The following is a 26,214-nucleotide window of genomic DNA, read 5'->3' as shown; positions in this document are numbered from 1 at the left end:
AGATGTCCAACTGCTCTCCTAAAGCAAATTAACTGTTCTGAGATAACTATATTTACCCAACAGACTGATAAAATCCAAAAGCTGGATAAAGGTTCCTATAGGTGAACATTATAATAGCATTCTCACACATTGCTGCTAAAAGCATAAATTGGTGCAACTCCTGTGGAAGGCAATTGACCGAAACCTGACAAAATCACAAATGCATAGACTTTGGACCTAGTTATTACCACTTCTGGGAATTTATCCTATACAAATCTATTTGCATACATGTGACATGAGGTTTGTAAGAGGATTTTTTGTTGTAATATGGCATGGCCTAGTAAAATACTAGAAACAAACAAATGATCTTCAGTTAAGACCTTACTTAAGTAAATGACGGCTCCTCCATCAACTGAAACACTCTTCAATTGTATAAAACAACATGGTAGTCTATATTTCAGTATGACAAAAGCTCTAAGATATAATGTTAAGTGAAATGTGGAAGAAGTAGAACAATGGTATCTTGCATTTAAGAAATGGAGAAATGAGACTATTTATATTGGTATTTGTTTACATGTATACAAAGAGAAACTGGAAGGATACATGAAAAATTAATAAAAGTAGTTACCAATGGAGCTGGGAGATAGGGATTGGGCGAAGTAAAGGACAAGGTGGGAGTAAAACTTTTCACTGTGTATTTTTGCATTTTTATGTTCTTTTTGAACAATGAAAACATATTATCTATCCTAAAAATCAAATGATGAAAAAATAGTTGTAGAAAAATAGCTCATAAGAAAATCATATCAGTACTACATCATTGAAATGCCAACTAACTTCATTTTGTAAACACCTTGATTGAACACTTTAGAGATATCAAATATGAAACCAGGGAGGAAAAAAACATTTTTCCATTTGACTCCAGGAAGACTGTGGTAAGGGAGAAACAGGAACCGGTAAAGAATTCATTATTGTTATTTATTAGCTACTGTAGGCCTGCAAACATGTCAGGACTCCAAATAAAACAAGGCAAGAAGCAGTATTAGCATCAAAAACAACCACTGACAGTGAGCAATAGCACTCGCAGAATGAATAAACAGGTGTATAGCCACTTAAAGCTTAATTTCTCCATAATAGGAACAAATAGATAAATAAAAGAGAAGCCTTCCCACTGAGAGCAAGAGAAATTGGACCACAGAGCAGTAACACAGCACTACTGTTGAAATATCAATCAAGATAGTAGGTGATGAAAATAGAAGGAAAATGTAGAATTGGCGGGGGGAGCCCTCCTTATATTTAGCATCTGTTGATTCCATCATGTGAAAACAGACTTCCATGACAATGCTCCCACCTTTGGGTCCAAAAGTTTATGGTTAAAAAGTGATAAGTATGGACAGTCAGGTTTCTTCCACTATGGCTCCTAACAGAAGTTCACCAAAATCTGAAATCAAAGGAGAACCAAATGAAATAAAATAAATAAATAAATAATTGAAGAATAGAGAAATGAATGTAATGGGAATGTTTTACCTGAAGAAAAGAGAGATCAGAGAAAGACAAGTAGATTCAGCATCAATAATAATACATATTATTTGATTACCAATCCTTTAGACCTTGGGAACCAGAAAATAAAAATATGACATGTATACAAAGAGAAACTGGAAGATTCAATGAGTTCAGGAGATATGACATACACATTGAAACAAAATTTGTAAACTTGCTGTTTGTAGGTAACTGGCATAGAAATACATTACATTACAGAATGTTGTATCAATATTAAATACATTACAGAATACATTACAGAATGTTGTGTCAATATTAAAAATACTAGGGAATTTAAAAAAAAAAGTACCAGACAACTTCACATAAAAATCTGGATTTTCAATTTTTCTTTGAAATTTGGGACATAGAGGATTACCAAGTATTAAGAGGAGGAATTTTGTCAGGTTCCATGGGGTACATTTTACCCTGAGAACAGAGGAGGCTTGGAACAAGACAGAAAACAATGTTGAGGGGTCTATTGGTCAGCCTAGGCTGTCCTAACAGAATACCATGGACTCAATGACTTAAATATAGTCACTTGTTTTTTCATAGTTCCAGAGGCTAAAAGTCCAAGATCAGGGTAACCAGCATGGTCAGGTTCCGGTAAGAGCTCTCTTCTTCCCTTGTAAGCCACCACCTTCTGACTGTAAACTCACATGAGGGAGAGATAGCAATCTGTCTCTGTCTCTGCTGCTCTCCCTTCTTATAAGGCTACTAAGCCCCTCATGAGACCTTCACCACCCTCATTAATTAATATAACCCTCATTACCTCCCAAAGGCCCCATCTCCAAATACCATTGCATCAGGGGTTAGGGCTTCAACAGGTGAATATAGGAGGAGGATAAAAGCATTCTGACTATACAAGGCAAGGTAAACTGCTTGCTGGCTGAGAAATTTGCATGGAAATTATGGAAACCTTGGTAGGAAGAGATAAGATTTTTCAGTGATCTCATTTTACTCTTTTATATTTTCAGTTTGGTGTTGAGATCTTCCTCGACTTACAAAGGGGTTGCATCCTGATGAACTCCTCCTAAGTTGAAAACATGATAGGTCAAAAATGCATTTAATACCCCTAGCCTACCAAACATCATGGCTTAGCCTGGCCTACCTTAACTGTGCTCAGAACACATCAGCCTACAGTTGGGCAAACAAGACCTATTTTATAATAAAGTCGTGAATATCTCATGTAATTTATTGAATACTGTACTGAAAGTGAAAAATACACAGGGATGTCAGTGTATCGGTTGTTTACCCTCATGATCACGTGGCTGGGTGGGAGCTGTGGCTGCTGCTGCCTAGTGTCACAAAAGTATTGTATGGCATGATGTTGCGTGGGAAAATATCAAAATTCAAAATCTGAAGTGTAGTTTCTACTGAGTGCCTATCACTTTTGCACCATTGTAAAGTGGAAAAATCAGGAGTCCAACCATTGTACGTTGGAGAACATCTGTGCATAAAAATCTTTCTTGACTCCAAACTTCTACCTCTAATGTACAAATATCATATCCTCCAAAATCTCATCTTACACTTCATATACCTAGTCATCCCTTACAGAAAGAGTAATACATATCCTATTTCATACCAGTTATATACATAAAACTATGTCACTTCACAAACTACAAAAGAAAATTGGTCTTGTTGGGATGCCTGGGTGGCTCAGTTGGTTAAACATCTGAATCTTGATTTCTGCTCAGGTCACGATCTCAGGGTCATGGGATCAAGCCCACAGTAGGGCTCCCCACTCAGCAGGGAGCCTGCTTGAGTTTCTGTCCCTCTGCCCCTCCCCCCTCACATATGCTCTCTCTCTTTCAAATATAAATAGATTTTTAAAAAAGAAAACTGGTCTTGTTAATTTATATTTACCTTTCACTAAAAAAAATCAGTGTTTTTAGTGAGCAGAGGTTTAGAATCTAGTCAATAATTTGGCAGATAAAATTAGTTTATTAATTAATTTAGTGATGGTAATACAGTCAAATGAGGCCACAAGTTTTACTTCAAAATTAATTACCTGTGCATATTCTTTAGCAATACGGAAGCATTTCACTTATTTTGCAAAACAGCTGTTAAATTTCTAATTTTTTTAAAACATGCTGCTAAAAAATCTGCTTTTGCCCATAAAAGGCACCATATTTACATCTCTATTATTCTCCATTCCAGCGCCTTCTTTTGAAAGCAGGTGGCCTGCATTTCATAATTAGCAAAATACTAAAATAGATCATCAAAATGCAACTTTGTCAAGTTCCTAAAAGAAAGAATTTATGTCAGAAAACAGTCCGATCCACAATGATGACAGAGACCAAAGCTTCTCTGATGGAATTCCATGCTCAACCTTCCCTTCACCAGTCCTCACTGTCATAGTCCCCAAAGCCAGGTTTGGGTTCAGGGTGAACCCTGATAAGTGGAAGGAGAAGGAGCTTATTTGTTAAAGCAGTGCTAGCCCCAAAGCCACCTCATAATCTGTGTGAACCACTCCACAGATTGAAGAGCTCCTTCCTAGCCACAACTCTACCATTTGCTAGTTCATTTGCCACTTAATCTCTCTGAAATTACTTCCCTCATCTGCAAAAGTAATACAAGAATAATGCCAGTTACTTAGAATTATTACTAATTAAATTCTTAGCACAGGATCCTATAAAAACAAGGCACTTAGTGCAGGTCAAAGGGCAGACAGAATACATGAATTCACTTTCTCCCCTTCCTGAAACCCTATCATAATAGTGGTGTTTTATTTGTTTGGTTTTAAGACATAAGGTTACAAAGACAAAGAGAACAGGAGAGTTAGAAAAAAGTAACAAACATTTTGAAGTCAGAAAGTAAATAATTGACTCCTGGTAACTGACAGCAGACCCAGGAAGACAAAATGCAAAGCAGGTAATGGGGGGAGTGAGAACCCTATTATACCCTAGAACCGCACCCCTGTCACCCTTGCCTGAGGGATGGGAGATAATAAAGCCAAGATATGAAAATCGGTGAAAAATCTTTTTAAGGACCAGTTATCCCACCATTATCCAACCACATGAGTTGGACCACCGTTTCTCTCTAGTGAATATGGTGACTGCTGCGGCCCCAGTGTTCTTACCCCTGCACTTTCCAGCAATGGCGTCCAGCAGGAGATTGCAGGATCAGAACAATCTGATCTCTACCTTGAAAGATAGGGACCAAAACAAACAATAAAAATGCTTCTCAGAAGAAACAGAAAGTATGCAGGGAAAAGAAATATTCCAAATATTATTAAAACCCTGGAAAAACAATTAAAGATAATGCATCTATGAAAAAGAGAGTAAAATACTACCCGAGAAAAAAGGAACACCAGAGAACAAGAAGAGCTTCTTGATCTCCACTCTAGGCAATAAATACAGTATGTGAAGATAGCTATAGGGATGGATGCCTAGGTGGTTCAGTCCGTAGAGCGTCTGCCTTCAGTTTGGGTCATGATCCCAGGGTCCTGGGATCAAGTCCTGCATCGCGCTTCCTACTCCATGGGCAGCCTGTTTCTCCCTTTACCTGCTATTCCCCCTGCTTGTGAGCTCACTCTCCCTCTCTCCCTTTCTCTCTCTCTCACAAATGAACAGGTAAAATCTTAAAAAAAAAAAAAAAAGACATCTATACCCCCTGATAAAGATTTCCAAAATCAGCAAATGGCCATATATAAGTGTCTTCCAGTGCTGATACCCTACTTTCATATCCCTTCTTTATATTCATCCTCCCTGATTCTCCATTTTGACCTAGATATCCATGCACTAAACACATCCTGTACATACATCTCTCATAGCACATAAACAATATGCCATAGTATTTGTCTGTTTGTTTTTCTATATCCCATACTAGAGTGTGAAGTTTCTCTAGGGAGGGGTTGAATACCAACACCAGCATAGTGTCTGGCATATTAATAGGTACTGAACAAATGATTGTTGGATAGATAAATGAACAGATGAATAAACTGCCATCACCAGTTTGGTATGTCCCCAGAACTGATCATTCCAAAAGTCCATGATTAGCTTTTGCTAATCTCATATATGCCAATTCCTTGAAAGCAAAAAAAGAAGAGAAGAGAAGAAAAGAGAAAAAAAAAGAAAAATATTTGGGTAGAGGAAGAAAGGATGGAAGAGCTCTCCCTTCAGTAAAGAATACCATTTGAACAAATACCCAATACACAAGAAAAACAACTCTACTGAGTACCTTTGGATTTCTGCTTCAATTGCAAAGGCAAATGCCCTATTACTAGAGTTAAGCAATCAATGCCTCTTTGTATGTTTTAGAATATTAACAATAGTCATATTTGAAGTTATTTTGTTCTTTTTGCTTCTGTAGTTTCTTATACAGCACACAGGTATACCTGGATAATAAAAATTAATTTTATATACATACTATATAAAATAATGTAAATTCAAATCAATGTTTAAATATACTTAATTTTTAAAAAAATTCTCACCTCTTTAGAAAATGTACTTTGAACCAACAATGGTAAGGATTCTCAATCCTGTTCATGTATCATAAACTATATATGTCCTGGTTCCTCCCAGATATATAGAATCAAAATTTATGGGAGAGAGACAAAGGCACATATATTTCTAACAAGCTATAGGCAGGTCTGAGAATCACCATTTATAGAACATGAAGGCTCATTAGAAATCCATGATCTTAATCCAAGAACTCCACCCAATAGTTGCATTCAGTGCCTTCATTCATAAACCATAGGTGGGAAAGTAGTCATTAGTTCAATAAGAAGAGGGGAGGAAGGAAAATGTATAAAGAATAGGATTTCTCAGAGTGACTACTGAGAGCACAGTTTAATCCGGATGCAAAGTACCTATGAAGTGAAGACAATGAGTGAGATAGGATTTATCAGGCCTATTTCAAGTTTATCTTGCTTTTCTGTATTTCTAACTGCTAAGGAGTAATTTCTTAGAGGATTACCTCCATTGAAGCCCACACTCTTATCCTTTCTGCTAGCAATTCTTTCCAAAGTATATAAAAGCTTATTTCAGTTTGTAAGAAGCTAGTAAATCAAATGGATATTCAAGTTCATTTGCCTGGTGTCCTTGCTAAAAGTTGACATTGAAATAAGAGCTTACAGCATATGCACTTGAGCTATTAACCAGGCCTGCTAACCATTTATCTTTTTCTTTCCTAAGTTCAAAAACTGAAATTCTGTTAGCCTGCCACTTTATTTTTTTTCACCATATTGCATTCAAATAGCATCACTATTATATTAACGTAATAGATCATCTCTGTAATTGAGTATGAATAATATCACTTTGCACCCTTCTAGAGTTATTAATTTCAGTGTACTCATTGTATTTTTGAATGTAGCTGCACAGTAAATAATGCAACACAAAGAGGCTTTAACCTATTCCCAAAGCCTACAACAAAGATATAAAGCCAGTGGTGTATTAGCTTAAAAAATAGATCAATCTTATCTTGTAAAAAGAAGATAAAAGTTAGTTCTGTCAGAAAGGACAACCATGCTTGAGGCTGTAAACCATACTTGAGACTATAAAGAGAAGCTTAGAAGCACGCATTAAATTTTGCTTCCTGTCCTTGGAAAAAGTCTTCAAGTCAATGGACATTTCAAGAATGGATTCAATCATCCAGGTATTTCCTTATGTTGACTATGCAGAGAAACCATCAGCTCACTAATAACAACAGTAACAAGTATATTGTCATTTCATAACACTTTAGAAAGGCCTTTAATATATATGAAAGTGAAAATTAATTGAATTCTTAAGAATGGTCATTACACTATCCAACAGTATCCTAAGGCATATAACACCAAGCAGAGAACATAACAATATTCATCACAAGAGTAACAGAATAGTTCCTCAAAACAGCAACAAAGGTCTGAGCAAAGTAAATATTTGCAGAGCCAGGTAGGAAAGATATTTGGACAATGCAAGGACTATCCTCTTAAATTTTTGAGAACGGCACTCAGCATTATTTAAAAACCATAGATAAGCCTGGGTGACAGGACTTCAAAATGGATTATGAGTTCTTTGTATTGTTGTTGGATCGCACCCCTGAGAGGTTTCTGGGCGAAATCTGAAACAGTCTGTCATTCGTTGAAGGCAAGGAGAGACCGAAGAAACAAGCCAGCCCTTCCAGATTGGTAGGTGGCAGGTGTAACAAGCAAAGGGAACTTACAAAGCTTGCCTTGGGCGGTGGCGAAATGAATAGATCTGCTCACCTGCCGGCCAGAATCTCGCAAGTTTATATAGAGGCCTTACCTGGGTTCCCTCATTGCCAACGTCCAGTTCCCTGGTCAATCAGTGGTCATGTCCCCTCGATAACCTCCTCCAACACTCCACTCCTCTAGACTGGCTCTTATCATCTCGTGTCCCTCCGTCGTCTGCAGCATGCCCTGAGTGGTCAGCAAGGGGGTTCCTTGACATGGAGGTGGCTCCTTTGGTGGCTACCTGGCTGCAGGGAGGCAGATACCACAGCAGCAATACAGTCATATGCAAGAGAAACCACATTTAGAAAACAAAAACCCCCCAAATCAGGGACAACTTTTTCTACCAAGAGCTCCATGATCTGAACTACTGATTTACTAAGTCCCCTAGGCTTGGGGTTGGATCACTCAGGGTGTTCACTGTGTCCTGTTATGTTTTAAGAAAGATGACACATTAGCAGATTTATCAGGTATGAACATCCAACCTTCTTTTTGGATCATGACACAGGTGCCTCTTTGCAAGGCAGTAGTAATGTCCAAAGCCATCCTATTTTGGAAGACAGCTTTTCTCATTCAAGACATTTCAGTGTTTGGAGTACTGGTATGTCTCAGTCAGTTAAGCATCTGTCTTTCATTCAGGTCATGATCTCATGGGTCCTGGGATTCAGTCCCATGTTGGGCTCGCTACTCAGCAGGGAGGCTGCTTGTCCCTCTTCCTCTGGCACCCTGCTCATGTTCTCTCTCTCTCTCTCTCTCTCTCTCTCTCTCTCTCTCACCCACTCATTCTCTCTCTCTCTCTAATAAATTAATAAAATCTTAAAAAAAAGAAAAAGACATTTCAGTATTCAGTAAAGACAGGCTTTGTTGGGTGAATGTGGCAAGGGCTTTTGTGTATTGGTCTTCCAGGTCATTGGAGGGGACAAAGATGACAGCCAAATGATTATACCAGTGGAAAAGAGAATATGCTTATCTGGCCTTGAGAAGAGGAAAGTTGGCAATTTTCACTACCATGAAGGCAGATTCTCCCCTGTGCCCAGGAAAAACCTAGGTTTCAGGGACCCGACCAGCCAGGTGGAAACCACAGCCAAGGATTTGTGTCACACTTTCATGTGGTCACATTCAAGTCTACCAATAAATACCCAGACAGTGTGACCAATCAGTGCCAAACTGGTCACTATTCTTTAAGTGACAGGATGACTACAAAGTTCCAGTGATATCCATCCCATATTCCTGGTAAAACTGGGCTCCTTATATCTAGAGTGATTCTTCTATTTCCAACATAGGGATAGTGCTCAAATGTCCATGATCCAAGGTAACCTACATGAACCCATCCTAAATGTGACTAGCCGCCCACGGCTCTATTGGTGGTATTTTTAGGACCCTTCTGGTTAACAATTCAATGTTATAAGTGGGCCCACTGCAGAAAGTTACTTCCAGCGTGCCTGGGTGGCTCAGTGGGTTAAAGCCTCTGCCTTCAGCTCAGGTCACAATCCCAGGTTCCTGGGATCGAGCCCCACATCGGGTTCTCTGCTCCGTGGGGAGCCTTCTTCCCCTCTCTCTCTCTCTCTCTGCCTGCCTCTCTGACTACTTGTGACCTCTGTCTGTCAAGTAAATAAATAAAATCTTTAAAAAAAAAAGAGAGAAAGAAAGAAAGAAAGAAAGAGAGAGAAAGAGAGAAAGAAAGAAAGTTACTTCCATTTGGTACCCAGCCCATGACCAGACACCACAGGAGCAGCAGAAATCTAAGGTCAAAAAGACAGATATTTAGTAACAAATTGCATATAACATCTTCCCCTTTTTTAAGAATCATATTTGTGGCCTGATCCTTACATGTTATTATAGCTGCAGCTTTAGGAATTTGACCTAGTTGTGCATACTATACATGTTGGCTGGGGAAGGCAGGACTGTCAGGCATGAGAAGACAGACTGAGGGTGGGATTTGCCAGACCAGGACCCCTACCTTCCCCCTTTTTCAGTGATGTGTGTCCCACCTAGCTTGCAGCCAAACAACAGGATTAGAAATTGAATAGTTTCCCTTTGCCCAGGGATGCAAAGTAAGTCACCTATCCTGGTGGGACATCCCATTGCAAATTCCAGTAGACAGTGCTTTTCCCAGGCATCATAGGGCTTGGCGTTCTCAGCAGCACAGCATGTTGATCCTTGGTGAAGGTATGCACAATGGATGTTTCCTGAGACTTCCATACCTTTGCATTGTTGGGTGTCTTGGGAGGGGTTCACAGTCTGGCATATGAAGCAACAGGCCCTTTTGGTTGAGCATTAAAATGTATTATAGCTTGGGGCAGTACTTTAATCCACCCAGCTAATGTGAGGTTTTTACCTATTAATAATTTAATCTGCTGCTCTAATATTCCATTTTTCCTTTCTACCATCCCTGCTGCTTACAGGTTATAGGGTAAATGGAACTTCCATTCAATGTCTTTTGCTCAATTTTGCATACTATGACCTCTGAAATGTGACCCCCAATCACTGTCTGTTTGATGAGGGTATCCACATATGGTACTCTGGTTGTCTAATCCCCTAATAATAGCAGGCTGGTTTGGATACGGGGAGAGGAAAACTTGGTCCAGACACAGTATCCACACAAACCAAAGCATGTTGAGAATGCTCAGTGTGAGGACTGCCAGTATAATCAACTTGCCAGTCTCTCACCAGTTGGGAACTTCAGTGGATGGCCCCAGGCTCCTTTGGTAGTTGCCTTGAGCATTGTTTAGAGCACACAGGACATGCTGTTATTGCATTTATCAAGTCACTATATTTCAAGGGCAATTCAGCATTCCTAGCAATACATCATTTCTCCCAAGCACTGCAGTAGCCATTCTTTCTATGCACCCAATCTGCTGTCTACTGAAGGATCAGTTGCTAGGGCTTGACTAACCTAGGGCATCAGCTCTCTGATTGCCAGGGGAAGTCAGCACTTTATGAGTCAGAATATAGAAGATAGTGAGGATTGCCTCAGACTCTTGCAGGCAAACTCAAATGTCTTTCCACATATCCTGACTCCACAAGGGCCTATTCATGGCCTATCCCTTAGATTCCCACTATCAAAGCCATAGAGTTAGGACAGCTCAACTGTCCATGCAAAAGATTAATGATCACCAGCTAAATGGCTCTGAGTTTAGCCCATTGGCTGCTGTGGTTTGTTCCTGTTTCTATCCAGATACCTGACTAGATCCATGCATTCTAGGCACCAGTGGGAATTTCCCCTGATTCTCTGCACAGGTACCAGAGGAAATTGGTGGGACATTTGGAGGACCTACATATTCTACAGGGCCCAGTAGAATCTGAGTTTCTAGAGACAGTGGTGCACAAAGTGCTCCTCTTCTGCAAATGGGCTTTAGTCAATGTGGAACTTTGAGCCATGCTAGAGATGGGCTGATGGAACATATTCTCAACCTACCCCTTGATAGGAAGGGTAGTTCTTATTATGATATGCTGTTACTTTATGAAGGGGTCTACATGGAGGAACACTGAGTACATCACAAGGAGCTGGTGCTCTAAGGGAGTTTATCGGTTTTCTGCCCTCTTTCAAACCTTGGACCAAATCCTAAGAGTATGCTCTCCTTCTGTTGTCTCTGCTGTGGTGCCCAACCCATGCCTTACAGAGTCACAGACATACCTAACTCAAATGACCCTACTTGGGAGATGGGCAGAGCTTTAATCTGTTCCGTTTAGTTTTTTTGCTTTCCAAAGGCTGCTTGCTGCTCTGATCACCAGCTTCACATGTACTTCCTACCAAGTGGTATAAGGGATGGTGACATGATGCCACATGGAGAATAAAAGTCCTCCAAAACCCCCAAATCCCTTCAAAGGCTTGCATCTCTTTTGTGCTCTTAGGGGTTGGATAGGCCTGCATGTCATCAATCATAGCTTCTGGGACAGCACACATCTTACCCGAATATATGACTCCTAAAAAGTTCATGGTGGGGGGCGCCTGGGTGGCTCAGTGGGTTAAGCCTCTGACTTCGGCTCAGGTCGTGATCTCAGGGTCCTGGGATTGAGCCCCGCATCGGGCTCTCTGCTCTGCAGTGAGCCTGCTTCCTCCCTCTGCCTGCCTCTCTGCCTACTTGTGATCTCTCTCTCTCTCTCTCTGTCAAATAAATAAATAAAATCTTTAAAAAAAAAAAAAAAAACTTCATGGTGGTATCTCAGTCTTGAACTTTTTATGATTTCATAAAAAATCTCTTTCACAGATGTTCCAGCAAAGTCTGCACAATGTGCTGTGGCAAAGGTAAGTCTTCACATGTGAACGTTATATCATCAATGTAATGGGCCTATTTTACTGATGTGGGGAAGGAGAACAGGGACAGGCCTCATGATATATTGTGGGGTTGTACCAGCTGACCTGAGAAAATATTTAAAAGGTCCATTGTTGGGGTGCCTGGGTGGCTCAGAGGGTTAAAGCCTCTGCCTTTGGCTCAAGTCATGATCCCCGGGTCCTGGGATCGAGCCCCGCATCGGGCTCTCTCCTTGGTGGAGAGCCTGCTTCCTCCTCTCTCTCTGCCTCTCTGCCTACTTGTGATCTCTCTCTGTCGAATAAATAAATAAAATCTTTAAAAAAAAAAAAAGGTCAATGTGCTATGGTGAGTGCTGTGAAGTGTGTAAACCTGGCGATTCGCAGACCTGTACCCCTGGGGATAAAAATATATGTTTATAAAAAATAAAAACAAACAAAAAAAAAGGTCCATTGTTGGGGCTCCTGGGTGGCACAGTGGGTTAAGCATCAGACTCTTGGTTTTGGCTCAGGTGCTGATCTCAGTGCCATGGGGTTCCATGCTCAGCACAGAGTCTGCTTGTGTTTTTCTCTCTCCTTCTCCCTCTGCCCTTCCTCTTCATGCTCTCTCCCTCCCCCAAAATAAATAAATAAATAAATCTTTAAAAAAAGAAAAGAGGGCGCCTGGGTGGCTCAGTGGGTTAAGCCGCTGCCTTCGGCTCAGGTCATGATCTCAGGGTCCTGGGATTGAGTCCCGCATCGGGTTCTCTGCTCAGCAGAGATCCTGCTTCCCTCTCTCTCTCTCTCTGCCTGCCTCTCCATCTACTTGTGATCTCTCTCTGTCAAATAAATAAATAAAATCTTAAAAAAAAAAAAAAAGAAAGAAAAGAAAAGAAACTTTGCAGCGACATGGATGGAACTAGAGGGTATTACGCTAAGTGAAATAGAGAAAGAAAATTATCATATGATTTCACTCATATGGAGAATTTAACAAACAAAACAGAAGAGTGTAGAGGAAGGGAGAGAAAAATAAAACAAGACAAGATCAGAAAAGGAGACAAACCAAAAAAGACTCTTAACCACAGGAAACAAACAGGTTGCTGGAGGGGAAGGGGATGAAGGGATGGGGTACCTGGGTGATGCTACCTCTGAAACTAATAATACACTATATGTTAATTGAATGTGAATAAAATTTAGTTAAATTAAAAAAAATAGAAAGACAGAAAGAAAGGTCTGTTGTTGTCCCTCCCATGTGAAGGCAAATTGATCTTGTGATTCATCAGCCAAGGGTATACTGAAAATAGTATTTGTTCGGTCTGGTATGACATGGTACACTCGTAGGATCACAGCCAAGCATCTAAGATGGTGGCAATGCTGGGCACAGCTGCGTGGATGGGGCACTACCTTGTTCAGTTCTCAGCAGTTCACAGTCATCCTCCATGAGTCATCTGACTTTTCACTGGCCATATGGGGTTACTGAAAGTGCTATAGGCAGAGTGCAGAATAACCATTTGGGGTGCAGTTTTGGGATAGTTTTTCCTATTTCCTTAGGCCCTGAGGCAATTTATATTGTTTGTCAGTTACCATTTTTCACGTGGGCAGTAGACTTACTGGTTCCCAGTTGGTGTTTTCCTTCACCATTGGCTTGATTACTCCAACCCTGAGGCAGAATTCACCCACAGACGTTTGCAAATCTTGTAGGATATTCTTGCCCGAAATGCTCTCTGGTATTAGATGAAAACCTCATATTTTTGTGGGGGAAAATGCCTGACTTACAATGTTAAAGGGAACTTCCTGACCATAACCATTTATCTTCTGTAACCACAGATGGCAAGGATCGGGCCGGGAAATGTCAAAGAGTTACCAGGTATTAGCATACATTTGACCCCAGTGTCAACCAGAGGCATCACCTTTTGTTTATTTCTGGGAATCAGTGAATAGTCAACTCACTATGAGTTCTCAGATCATTCCCACTGGCTCTCCCCTAAAGGCAATATTTGCTGCATCATATACTTGGGGCTGGGATGCACCCTCCCCAAATAAGATTATATCCCTCCCCAAATAAGACTATATCTCCTGGAGCAGATGGGGGCATGAGGGATGGGAGGGGCATATAGAACAGGTTTGAACTATTTTTTAGGTTTTAAGGTTTTCTACAGGCTGACCAAAACAGCATTGAGTTGTCAGTCTACCTTTCCAGTTGGAGTCCCAGTAGCCAAGTCAAGCCACATTTCCTTCCAGGTTACTTTACAGGATCTTTTACAGCTGATTAGGATAATCTTTGGTTTTTCAAGTTCCATCTCTGTCTCAGGTCTTTCCCCCAGCTGGTACTTTCCTGGGATTTTTCAGTGCCCCTAGATCAGAAATGGATTGCCCACCATCATAAATGTTCTGTCTCATGACAAGGCTCAGCATGGATATCAGCATCCCATACCACAACCTGGGTTTAGACTGGAGGATATTGGTTTCCATTCCTGCAGTGCATGTGGCCCAACCAGGGACTTCAAAGACAGATGACCTATCTCATTCCCAATTTCTTAAAATTTTGTTGCACTTCCTCTATAGATTTCTAACATTTCATTTGCCCAGAGAGATCCTCCTGGATGGGCCAGGCCTCCTGCAGGCTATAACAATCTGATCCATGACAGACCAAGTACCTTGAACACCAGAGCACCATGCAGGTCCTGCCAGAGGGCAGGGTGTGTGGTGGTGTTGCTCATTTTCTGTGTCTCCTACTTGATCAGAAAAATGTCATCATCATCGCCCCCGCTCCTGCCCCACATCCCATAGCCACACTAACTATGCTGGAATACTTTCCCTGGCCTTTTGCAGGAACTTGGCAGCTAAATCAATAAGCTCAGTGGGAGTATATTCTTTCATCATGATTGCATCCTAAATTGGGGGCTGCCCTGCTGGCTAGGGTTGTTTGGGCTATGCTGTGCTATTGTGTTTGTATTAGGGGTCGGACAGCATGGTACATTTTGTCTGTTTTACTGTCAGTCATGTCCTCCTCTTCCTTCTCCTTACTTTCTCAGGGTTCCACCCCTTAGTGTCCCAGTCAGGCTTTGTCACAAGAGCTTAGACTTAATCCACAGCAGACTATACCCTCCTAGTTCTGCAAAACAGCACACTAAGTTCTCCCCCTTATTATCCTGCTCTCCCACCTTATCTGCCAGCCCTGAAGCTGAGGAATGGACACCCACATGTCCTTCTTTAACCTCAGCTCTTCTTTCATCTTTCTAACTTGGCTTCGGTCTCTAGTTTGTCATTGCTAGCCAAACAGCCCACCGTAGAGGCCAGCCCACTGCAGCAACCATTCGTTTCCCTTCGTTGCCCCAGTACACTATCTGCAGTTCCTCAAACAAGCACCTCAAACCAGCAGGCATTTTGAAGGCATCCCTGTACTCATATGGAGGTCCACGAGTGTCTTACACGCCACTTCTCCCCACATAGAGGTTAATGACCAACTTGGGCATTCTGTCCCCATACCTCTTTCCCAAAATTCATTTCTCTGGTCTCCTGGCTGGCTGACCAATTGTTTGTTCACAAATTTGGAAGCTTCTTGGGTGAAATCTGAAACTGACCCCCATTCCCACAGGGCAAGGAGAGATTGGAGAAAAAGGCAGACTTCTCCAGACTAATAGTTGACAGGTTTGATAAGCAAGGGAACTTACAGACAAGGCTTGTGGGCAATCAAAAGGCTGGTATATCTCTGCACCCACAAGCCAGGATCTTAAAAGTTTATAGAAATCTTAACTGGATTCAGTAGCATATAGTCCAGATAGTCTCAACAACACATTACATTCTCAAGACCGCATTCTTGAAGTGGCTCCAGTTACAGAGATAGTGGGAAGAATACATATTCTAAGGACAAGAGGGGTAAGGAGCCTCTGATTACCCTAATGCAGATCAAGGATCAAACAGTGCTCACATTCTCTCTATGACCTCCTCCAACAATTGGGAGCTCCTTAGGGTGGAAACTGAGACTACTTCCTCCTCCCTTCCCCAGAGCCCAGTACAGTGTTGTATGTGGAAGAAGCTCAGTAATACTAAGTGAATAAACCAACTAAGATTCTTAAATACAGTCAGTCTACTAGAGCATAACTAATAATTCCCACATCACAACTCTTCTAAGTAAAACACATGTAGAGATTAGATGAAAACTCAATGTCTACCATGCTTTCTTCTTTTGGTGTATAGAAATAGAGTAGCTGCAGAACACAAATGGAAGAAATGAGAAGCTCAGTTCCTTTTGCTATGCACAGCCATTCATAGGAAGAGCATAGCCTATACCATAGTGGCTTTAGAGGTAACAGAGGACCAAATTCTCTACAGCAATCTAAACAAAGAAATGACAGTTACGCAAACCCCATGGATTCATTTCAACACACATAAGGCGGAGCAAAAGAATCTAGACCCAAAACAAGGCATGTAGCCTCTTTTTTGATTTCTAAATGGGGTTTATGATAATAACAACTGCATAGATTTTGTGAAGACTCAGTTGTCTCTGGCATACAAAGTATGAAATAAATGGTAATCATCATCAAATAATTAATATTATGATTATATGCATGCTGCTCGACAAGACACTGTGGGGATATACAGGGAACTGGTTCCTGCCTATAAGGAGTTTACAATCCAGTAGATAAGATAAACAAGAAATGAATATAGCAGCTATGTGCCTTGGTTTCCCAAATTGTGAAAATAGGGATAATAATATACACCTCGTAGATTTTTGAGAATTAGAGATTATTCCCTAAAATATAAACACTATAGAAACAGGGATTTTTATCTGTCTTATTTACCCCTACACTTTTGGTACAGAGTATCAGGTGGTCTGTAAATATTTGTTGAATGAATAAATGAATGCATGAATGAATGAATAATGCACATAAAACATTTAGGCAATGCTTAGCACATGCTAAACACAATATGTTTTAAGTATTATTATGCACGTTATATAAAATAAGATAATAAAAATAACTTATTTATATAAAGTAGGAAATATTAAGAGTCAAGAGAACTGTACAGGAAAAAAGGACACTACAAAATTCCTGGTAGGAATGATTATCTCCTTTTCAGATGATCTGTACAACAGCAGAAACTTGGCTAAACAAATTATGGTATATTTGTACAACGGAATATTCTAAAGTAAAGCAGTAGAAGTAAAAAAAAAAAAAAATACTACCACACATAATCACATGGATGAATCTTGCAACCACAATGGTGAGCAAAAGAAATCAGACATGAGGGAACACATACTGTGTGATCAGATGTGTATGAAGCTACAAACCAGGTCACTGAACCTTTTTATGGTATTATCAGGACACATACCTTCAGGAAAGAGGAAGAGTACAGGATTGTAGGGATGCATGGACACTTCTGGCACTGGTAGTGTTCTATGTCTTGACCTAGGTAGTTAGTCCTAGAATGAGAAATCATTCTGTAGGTATATTTGTACAAATCAGCTTCGTTTTTGCTGTATCAACAACGCCAATATCTCAGTAGCTCACCACAGTACGAGTTTTCTGTTCCTGGCTTCCATGACATGGGAGTTGCAATCTAGTAGGTTCTGCTGGGTTCCCTCAGACTCAGCTTGGCTTCATTGTAGGAGTATTCTCTTCTTGGAACCAGACTAGCAAAACAGCAACTATTTGGAATGTGGGGCTTCACACAGAGGGCTCAGAAACTCAAAAGTCACAGACAATCTGTGCAACTAGCTCCATTAAAATTTTCTGCTACAATAGGGTCATAGCTGGCTCAGAACTTAGTTTCTGGTCTATTAGATGCCATTATCTCCACATGCCATGAGCCACACTCATAGTTCTCTGAGACATAGACTTATCTGAAGATGTGTCACAGTAATTGTGAAGCTGCAGCAGGAACACACCCTCTGTCTCTTTACCCTAAACCATTTTCTCCAGCTGAAAGTATTCCTTTCCAAATGTAATTGAAGTCCCCAATCGGTTGATTTTTAGTTAGTCAAAAGGTGGGTAGAGGGTGGGAACAAGAGAATGATTTGGACTAGGGCCCTCCCCAAGGTCAGAAAGCTTCCTTTGCTGGCCTGGAGGAGGAAAACTCCCAGGTTATAGGAGAGGGCCTGAAGGCAGGAATTGCCAGAAGCCTCTAAAAGCCAAAAGTAACACCAATTTGTCAATCAGGAAGAGGAGGGACAACTCACTCCTGCCTCAGCAAGAAACTGAATTCTGTCAACCACAGAATTCAACCAAAAAGGAACATGGCCAGGCTGACAGCTTGATTCCAGCTTGCAGAGTGAATGCTAACTTCACCCAATGAATCAGTGCCTGAACTCCTGACCCACGGACACTAGGAATTAACAAAATGTTTGTTTTTTGAGCTGCTAAACTGGTAGTAATTTGTTACAGAGCAACAGGAAAAAACCAACCAAACAAAGAACAATAGGTCTTCCATTCCATAAACTCCACCTGGCCTCACACTGGTTCTGATATGCTTCAAATTGACTGGTGTGGTCCTTCTCAAATCTCACCATGCATCAGAATTACCTGAAGGGCTGTTAGAACAAAGAATGAAGAACCCTAACCTCAGATATTCTAATTCATTAGCTATAGAGTGGGGTTCATTATTGGGTGATTCTAACATTTTCCCTCGTGTTGGTAACTCTGTTGATCTAGAAACCATGCTTTGGGAATCACAGGCCTCCCGCAACTACACTAACTTCAATGCACTTGAAATGTCCTTAGTCACAAAATGCTACGAGATCATAAGTATCTGGTTGAAGCAACTGGTTGACTTTCTTTCATATTAAAGGTTTTCATGAAAGAAACAAGAGAGAGGAAGATCTTATTAAATAATATTCATTAAGCTTAATACTTAATTTTCATTAAGCTACCTGATTCTCATTATTCCTGTGGCAGATGAGCAAATGCTAATTTCAGAAATGCACTGATATGTTACTGCCCCCATATTACAGTTTACATTCCTGGGACTTTTTGTACTATTTCCATTTTAATGGCATGATTTAGAGCAGAAATTGTTAAAATGTCATAACCAATATTTGTACTTGAAATTTTTAAAGTACCACATTCAATATTTTAAGAGGGCTCAATAAGTTTAAACCAAATTGATAATTATGGATCAAGTTCATAATATCTTTGTTGTAACTATCTAAATAGCTCAATACAAACATTTTTTTAAAGGAATTACAACTACTCATAATAATATCATCAGGGAGCTAAGAATTTTCTATTCATCTGTTTTAGTATGAGGTTTTAATAGCTGCCCAATACCTCATGGAAAGACACTATATACATCAAGAGAATAATGTATACATAGGCTTTTTATGTTTGATGTTCCAATTCGTCTAAATACAAAAACCACCACCTTCTGCCTTCACTTTCTACAAAGGATTTTTTTTTTTTAAGGTAAAAGTGCCTCTTTCTATGCTGATGCCTTATAAGTAACTACAGAATGATAAGAACCACATCATTTAATGAATATTCATATCAAAGAGATATTTATAACATTTTTCATGTCATTGCTCCTTTACCCTTCCCCAACATACACTTTGAGAATTACAATGACTTCTTGAAATCCTGAAGGAACTATCTTCAATTCTAATACAAGGCTTTAAAATACATTTTTAAACAGGCCTTCACATTAAAGAGGAGAAGAATTTGAAAGAAGTATTTGTGGGAGGAAATCACATCAGCAAACTCAAGATAAAATAATACAGGAAGGAAAGTTGAGAATTAAAAGTGGTCTGATAATTTGCTTAAGTAAGGCAAAGTAAGAATAATAAATAAAATCAGATTAACACAAAAATATAAGCTCCAGGGAGGTAGAGGTATTTGTCTTTTTGTTAGTTGATATGTTCTCTGTTTCTGGAATATTTAGTGTAGAGTAGAAGCCCAAAATATTTATTGAACAAATAGATAAATACATAAATGTGCATGATGCAGAAAATCAATCATGGTTCTCCCAGTTGTAAAAAACATATCTATGATCCCATGTTCATCAGGACCAATAATCAGGAATGTGGGAATGGTGCAGACTCCAGGACAATGCACTAGATTCTCAATATAAAAGTAAAAAATACAAAATCTTGGTGTTCAAATATCCAACATCCGGCATGGAAAAGCCAGATATGTGAGGGGCTGTGGTACAACAGGATAAGTGAAAAAAAGAATTATATATAAGTATTATCAGTCACAGATTGGTTGAAAAAGTTACAAATAAATGGTAACATCTGAGCATTTTCTAAAAAGATGAGTGAGAGCTCAAACCCAAAGCAAAGGTACAGACATGTAAAAATTCATAGTGCTTTTGGAGAACAGCAAGCTGTGGATTTCAAACTTTCGAACCATTGCCTAGAACAAGAAATACACACACACACACACACACACACACACACACACACACATATATATATATAAAACATAACTGAAACCAGTGAGTATTGGAATAATACTCACCTTTACTCATTTTATGTATTTGATATATTCTATTCTATTTCCTTTTTTAATGCTGTTGAAGATATATTCAATCAATTTCAAGATCCATTTGTTTGAAAAACATTGGGTTTGAGCATCAAATGAATGTGGTGAGTAGACCACTGAAATGGAAACACAAAGAATGCTCTGCCAGCTGAGCTCCAACTCTTCTCCCATTTAGGTGGGTTGCTAGAGCTACATTACTTAGAGGGAGACTATGATCTAGGTCCCTTTCCTATTTAAAACAACTCAGTGTGGTAGAAAACATGAGTAAAGAAATTCCTCTCTATAGCAAGCCAATATACAGAAAGGAAAAGTGCCACAGGCCATTTCTACCCTATTCTGGACAGAATTTTTAGGGCTTTCTATTATTCTGGCTAGAGTGGTTAAGGGTGTTTGAAAATAAAACAACTCTCACATCTGGAAGCATCCTAAATTCAATTTATCTCTAGATTTATCTCAGAGTTTCTGAGAGTCAAATTGTTATACTGAACTACAAAAAAACAAAACTCTTTTCCCTCGCCTATGAATAACTATTTAACTATATCCACAACAGACTTTGTTGAAGACTATTTACTGAGCATTCTATGTGCCAGGATCTGTTGTAGTGCTAGGAACTACAATAGTGGGGAAACAAAAGCTCAAGCCTCTTGGAGTTTATATTTTACAAAACAAAACAAAAAACAAAAAAATGCAAGTAAACTAAATACATACAAATTGTAAAAGCTATGAAAGAAATAAACAGTATTAGAAAATAATATTTAAGGTAGCCAAGGAAAGCCTTTCTCAGAAGGTAATATTTACACTGAGATCTAATGGGTGAGAGGGAGCCATTGAAGTCAAGTACTAAAAAAAAAAAACAATGTCCCAGGTCCTAGAAGAGCATTAAGTGAAGACCTGAGCCAGGGAAGAGGTTGTTGTTAAAGGCGGCATAGCTTGAGCCCTATACGTTGGTAAGAGTAGCATGAGATGAGATGGGAAGTTATTTGAAGATACTGGATTATTTCAGCAGCTAGAATAGGAAGTTACTGGAGAATGGGATGGTCTAAGTTGGGTTTTTTAAAGCTTATTCTTATAGCTATACGGACAATAGGCTAGATAGCTGGGCCATCTCTTAGAAGACTGATTTCCAGGCAAGCAAAGATGGAAGATTAGACTAGGGTGTTGGCAGTGGAGAAGGAGAAAAGAAGATGGACTCAAGATGTTATTTTGGAGGTAGAATCAACAAAACTTATAATCAGAATATACTTAAAAGAGACCAAAAGTGAGTTGAAAATTGGTTAGAGGAGTGAGTGCATCTCAAAGGGGAAGTAAAAGATTTTCAGGAAGGAAAGAATGGGAGAGGTATGCATTAACAGCCTACAAATAATGTATTAAAGTGGTCACATTTACAACTCTAATTCCATGGCCTGCTCTGTGCTTTTGTTTCCCCACTATAGTAGTTCCTAGCACTACAACAGATCCTGGCACGTAGAAGGCTATTTTCTTTTTTTTTTTTTTTAAGATTTTATTTATTTATTTGACAGACAGAGATCACAAGTAGGCAGAGAGGCAGGCAGAGAGAGAGGAGGAAGCAGGCTCCCCGCTGAGCAGAGAGCCCCATGCGGGGGCTCGATCCCATGACCCTGGAATCATGACATGAGCTGAAAGCAGAGGCTTTAACCCACTGAGCCACTCAGGCGCCCCAGAATGCTATTTTCTTAAAACAAGTTATCAAACTGGGCAGAAAGAGAAACTGCTTTGAGGACTTTTAGCCTTAAATGGTTGAGCCCAGAACACTGGAAAAACGATAATTTACCCAATGAAAATAATGAAGCAAGATTTAACTAAGATCATTTTAGTGAGAAACAGTAGTTCTGGCTGCACAAATTCCCCAAGGAGCTTTTAAAACTACATGCCCAGGCTCCATGAAGTCGTTCTGATTTAATTAGTTTGAGGTGAGACAGAAGCATAGGTATTTTTAAAAAGCAGCTCTACTGAGCAGCAAGAATTGAGAGTCCTGAGTTAGAGGTACAGAGGATGCCAGGTCAATAAACCTATTCCATTAAATGAAGGATTAATAAAATGGGGTGAAGAAACTTTTTCCCACAGATAAGAAACACAGGCCCATTGGCTAAATAGACACAGTTCAAAAAGTCAATTTTACTCAACCTAAGTTTTTCGAGTCTGGGAGAAAATTTTATTCTCATAGTGTTAGGAACACAGACCCTCATAGAGACATCACACATATTTCAAAGTACATTTTATTTCTATTATGAACAACACAGAGGGAAGAAATTAACACCTGACAGTTGACTGAAAGAAAAACAGAAGAGGAAGAGCTTGTATCTACCCCGGAAAAACAATCACACAGGAAAAAAAGAGTTGCAGTGGAAAAGTTATCACAAGGGTGGAAAGATTCCGTTACTTCTGAATTTAAAAATTAAAAAAAAAAAAAATTAAAAATTGGTTACCAAAATACAGCTGGCAATGAGTTTCACTGTATCACATCACCCTTGCTTTTCACCTGTTCTTTAGTCTGAACCCTTCCAAGATGAGCCACTTAATTACCACAGCAGGACTAAGACCCAAGTGTTCTCCTGAAATAGAGACCAGAAACAAAATTTGGCTGCAATGAATATTCCTTGTTGCTGGTGCGTGCGTGGGTAATTGAAGGCAAGAGTAGTCATATGATTGTGGTGTCACTGAAATCAAAACCAAAGCCTCACACCGTCAGGGTTTTCTTTGTTGTATTTACACCTTCTTTGCACTCCACGAAAACAGACAAAGAAAACGTGCAGTGCAACTTCTAAATCTCCATTTGGAGAGCTCTGAGAGCAGTAACGGTCCAGGTGAGGTGGCACCGTGGGAAGGGGGTCGCCCAGACAATTCGGGGTAATAACGTCAGGGAGTTGAGCACACACGACAAGCGTGGATTCTCAGTCACGCGAGTGAGTGGACTTCAGTGAAAGCAAAAGAGAATTGAGGAGCTAAGGGTAAGAGGCGGAACGTACCAGTAAACAGAATTTGGGTGTGGTGGGTGCGAAAGGGAATCCAAAACCTCAGAGAAGCAGAGTTGTGTAGAGCTCTGAAGCTTCCGGCCCTCACCCGCCCGGCGACCTCCCAGGAAGTGGGAGGTGCGAGCAGGCACTACAAGTCCCAGAAGCCCCTGCCTCCGGGAGCCCGCGCGGAGCCGCGCAAAGCCCGCTGGGAGCCGGTCGGAGCCGCCAAGATGTCGCTGCCCAAGAAAAGAAAGCTTGAGTCGGGGGGCGGCGGCGAAGGAGGGGAGGGAACTGAAGAGGAAAATGGCGGAGAGCAGGAGGCGGCTCTGCCGCGACCCCGGAGGGCTAGGAAGGAGCGGGACCAGCTGTACTATGAGTGCTATTCAGACATATCGGTCCACGAGGAGATGATTGCGGACCGTGTCCGGACTGATGCCTACCGCTTGGGCATCCTGCGGAACTGGGCAGGACTGAGGGGCAAGACTGTGCTGGACGTGGGCGCGGGCACCGGCATTCTTAGCATCTTCTGTGTACAGGCCGGGGCCCGGCGCGTGTACGCGGTGGAGGCCAGCGCCATCTGGCAACAGGCCCGGGAGGTGGTGCGGCTCAACGGGCTGGAGGACCGGGTGCACGTCCTGCCGGGGCCGGTGGAGACGGTGGAGTTGCCGGAGCAGGTGGATGCCATCGTGAGCGAGTGGATGGGCTACGGACTCTTGCACGAGTCTATGCTGAGCTCTGTGCTCTACGCGCGGACCAAGTGGCTGAAGGAGGGCGGTCTTCTCCTGCCGGCTTCCGCCGAGCTCTTCGTGGCGCCCATCAGCGACCAGATGCTTGAGTTGCGCCTGGGCTTCTGGAGTCAGGTGAAGCAGCTCTACGGTGTGGACATGAGCTGCTTGGAGAGCTTCGCCACGCGCTGCCTTATGGGCCACTCGGAGATCGTGGTGCAGGGTTTGTCCGGGGAGGACGTGCTGGCCCGGCCGCAGTGCTTTGCTCAGCTGGAGCTGGCCCGCACCGGCCTGGAGCAGGAGCTGGAGGCTGGGGTGGGCGGGCGCTTCCGCTTCAGTTGCTATGGCTCAGCGCCCATGCATGGCTTTGCCATCTGGTTCCAGGTGACCTTCCCCGGAGGGGACTCGGAGAAACCCCTGGTGCTGTCCACCTCGCCTTTTCACCCGGTCACGCACTGGAAGCAGGCACTCCTCTACCTGAACGAGCCTGTGCAAGTGGAACAAGATACGGACATTTCCGGAGAGATCACGCTGCTGCCCTCCCGGGATAACCACCGTCTCCTGCGCGTGCTGCTGCGCTACAAAGTGGGAGACCAGGAGGAAAAGACCAAAGACTTTGCCATGGAGGACTGAGGGTTGCCTTTTCTCCCAGCTACCTTCCGAGGCGGCCAGATCTGCGTGATAGAGGTGGAGGGGGGGTCGGAGGAGAAAGGGAGATTCCACGTGCAAGTAGGGGGCAATATCTTCTGTCTCCCTTTTTCCTCATGGCTCCTGGGGAGGGAGAATGACTTCAGTCTCCCTTCGAGGAGATTCTTCTGGCGAAATTTATTTAGAAAATGAATCCCGATGCCCCCAAGGATGGAAACAGCTTGTTTATTAATGGGCTTCTTTAAGTCTCAAAAGCATGTGGTACCAAGCACTTGTATTTCTATTTCTTTTATTCCCCGGGTAGAAAGCAAACACACTTTAGAAGAATATTTCGGTTTATGAAGGCTCATGCACATTCCTAACACCTCACACCTAAAAAGCCAGGGAGAGCATAAAAGGATTTATAGTTAGATTCCATAAATTTCCAGTAGGACTTAAGTATCTCTCCAGAGCCATATTCTATTATTCTCTAAATTCCCTCCTTCCCTAGGTGCCTCTAGGCTTCAGTCTTCCTCGTTGTTTTTTAAATAAACTTCGCTTCTGGTAATGAGAGGGAGAAAAGTGAGGAAGCAGTTTGAATAACCCTGTTCTTACACTTACTATCATAGGGTGCTAAAGTTGAACACATTTCTCCACTGAATAAAATAGGCTATATATAATTGTGCAGCATACCCCCCAAATGTAAAAGGTACATTTAGGAGAAAAACATCTGAAAGTGAAGTAGTATGGGTTTTTTTTTAATTCTTGTCTTTACTATTAAGATTTTATTAAGATTTTTATGTTACATAATAGTTTTGTGCGATTTTTATTAAACCAGCTGATAGAAGGTTTTCTGAACCCAACCCAAGGATTTGTTCATCATATTGGGTAAATTGTTTAGGCACTCTAAATTAAGGAAAGTATTTCCCCAGCTAGAGAAGTGCACTCATTTAAACTCTCATTTAGAGAGATCATGTGATCTGGCCTACTTACATCAAGTGAAATTTCCTTTTTAGTGTTTTTTTTTTCCCTTCTTTTTAGCTCAGCCAAATGTGAAAGTTGTGAATTTCGGAAAATCATTTGTAATGAAGTGTGAGTCATGTTATCAAATTTATTTCACGGATGTTTCCCTCCTTATCCCTGTGGCAAATAAAACATTGGCATTCTATTTTTATAGATGAAGTAAGAAGTCTTGTGTACTGTGACTTATAATGCTTTTGCCTTTTGAATATTGCCAGTTCTTAAGGAAAGTGTTACAACCCGTCAGAATATAGCTTCAGGGTAATTTATGCTTAATGTATGTTTTCTCTTCATACTGGTAGCTTTTGTATCCTAATAGAAAACAGGTGTGAAAAAGTGGTATTTGAAGTGATCCAACTTAGTTTTGTTTACTGTAATGAGTTTTCTCCTTTATTCATTGCGTATTAAAAGTACCAAAGTATTATAACCAATTTGCTAAAGTTTGGTGTTAACACATGAGATCTTCCATTATGAA

At 40.9% G+C, this 26,214-nt stretch overlaps 1 protein-coding gene across 1 annotated transcript; it reads left to right on the top strand.

Moving 5' to 3' along the window:
- The first annotated feature begins 23,551 nt into the window (after positions 1–23,551).
- Positions 23,552–25,908, top strand: PRMT6 (protein arginine methyltransferase 6). Its single transcript, XM_047727442.1, has one exon. It carries the CDS (start codon positions 23,598–23,600, stop codon positions 24,723–24,725), a length of 1,128 nt encoding a protein of 375 aa, XP_047583398.1. The 5' UTR covers positions 23,552–23,597; the 3' UTR covers positions 24,726–25,908.
- The last annotated feature ends 306 nt before the right edge of the window (positions 25,909–26,214 follow it).

The sequence above is a fragment of the Lutra lutra genome, chromosome 4 (assembly GCF_902655055.1).
Source record: "Lutra lutra chromosome 4, mLutLut1.2, whole genome shotgun sequence".
Taxonomy (NCBI): domain Eukaryota; kingdom Metazoa; phylum Chordata; class Mammalia; order Carnivora; family Mustelidae; genus Lutra; species Lutra lutra.
This window is presented reverse-complemented; position numbering and strand designations above follow the sequence as displayed.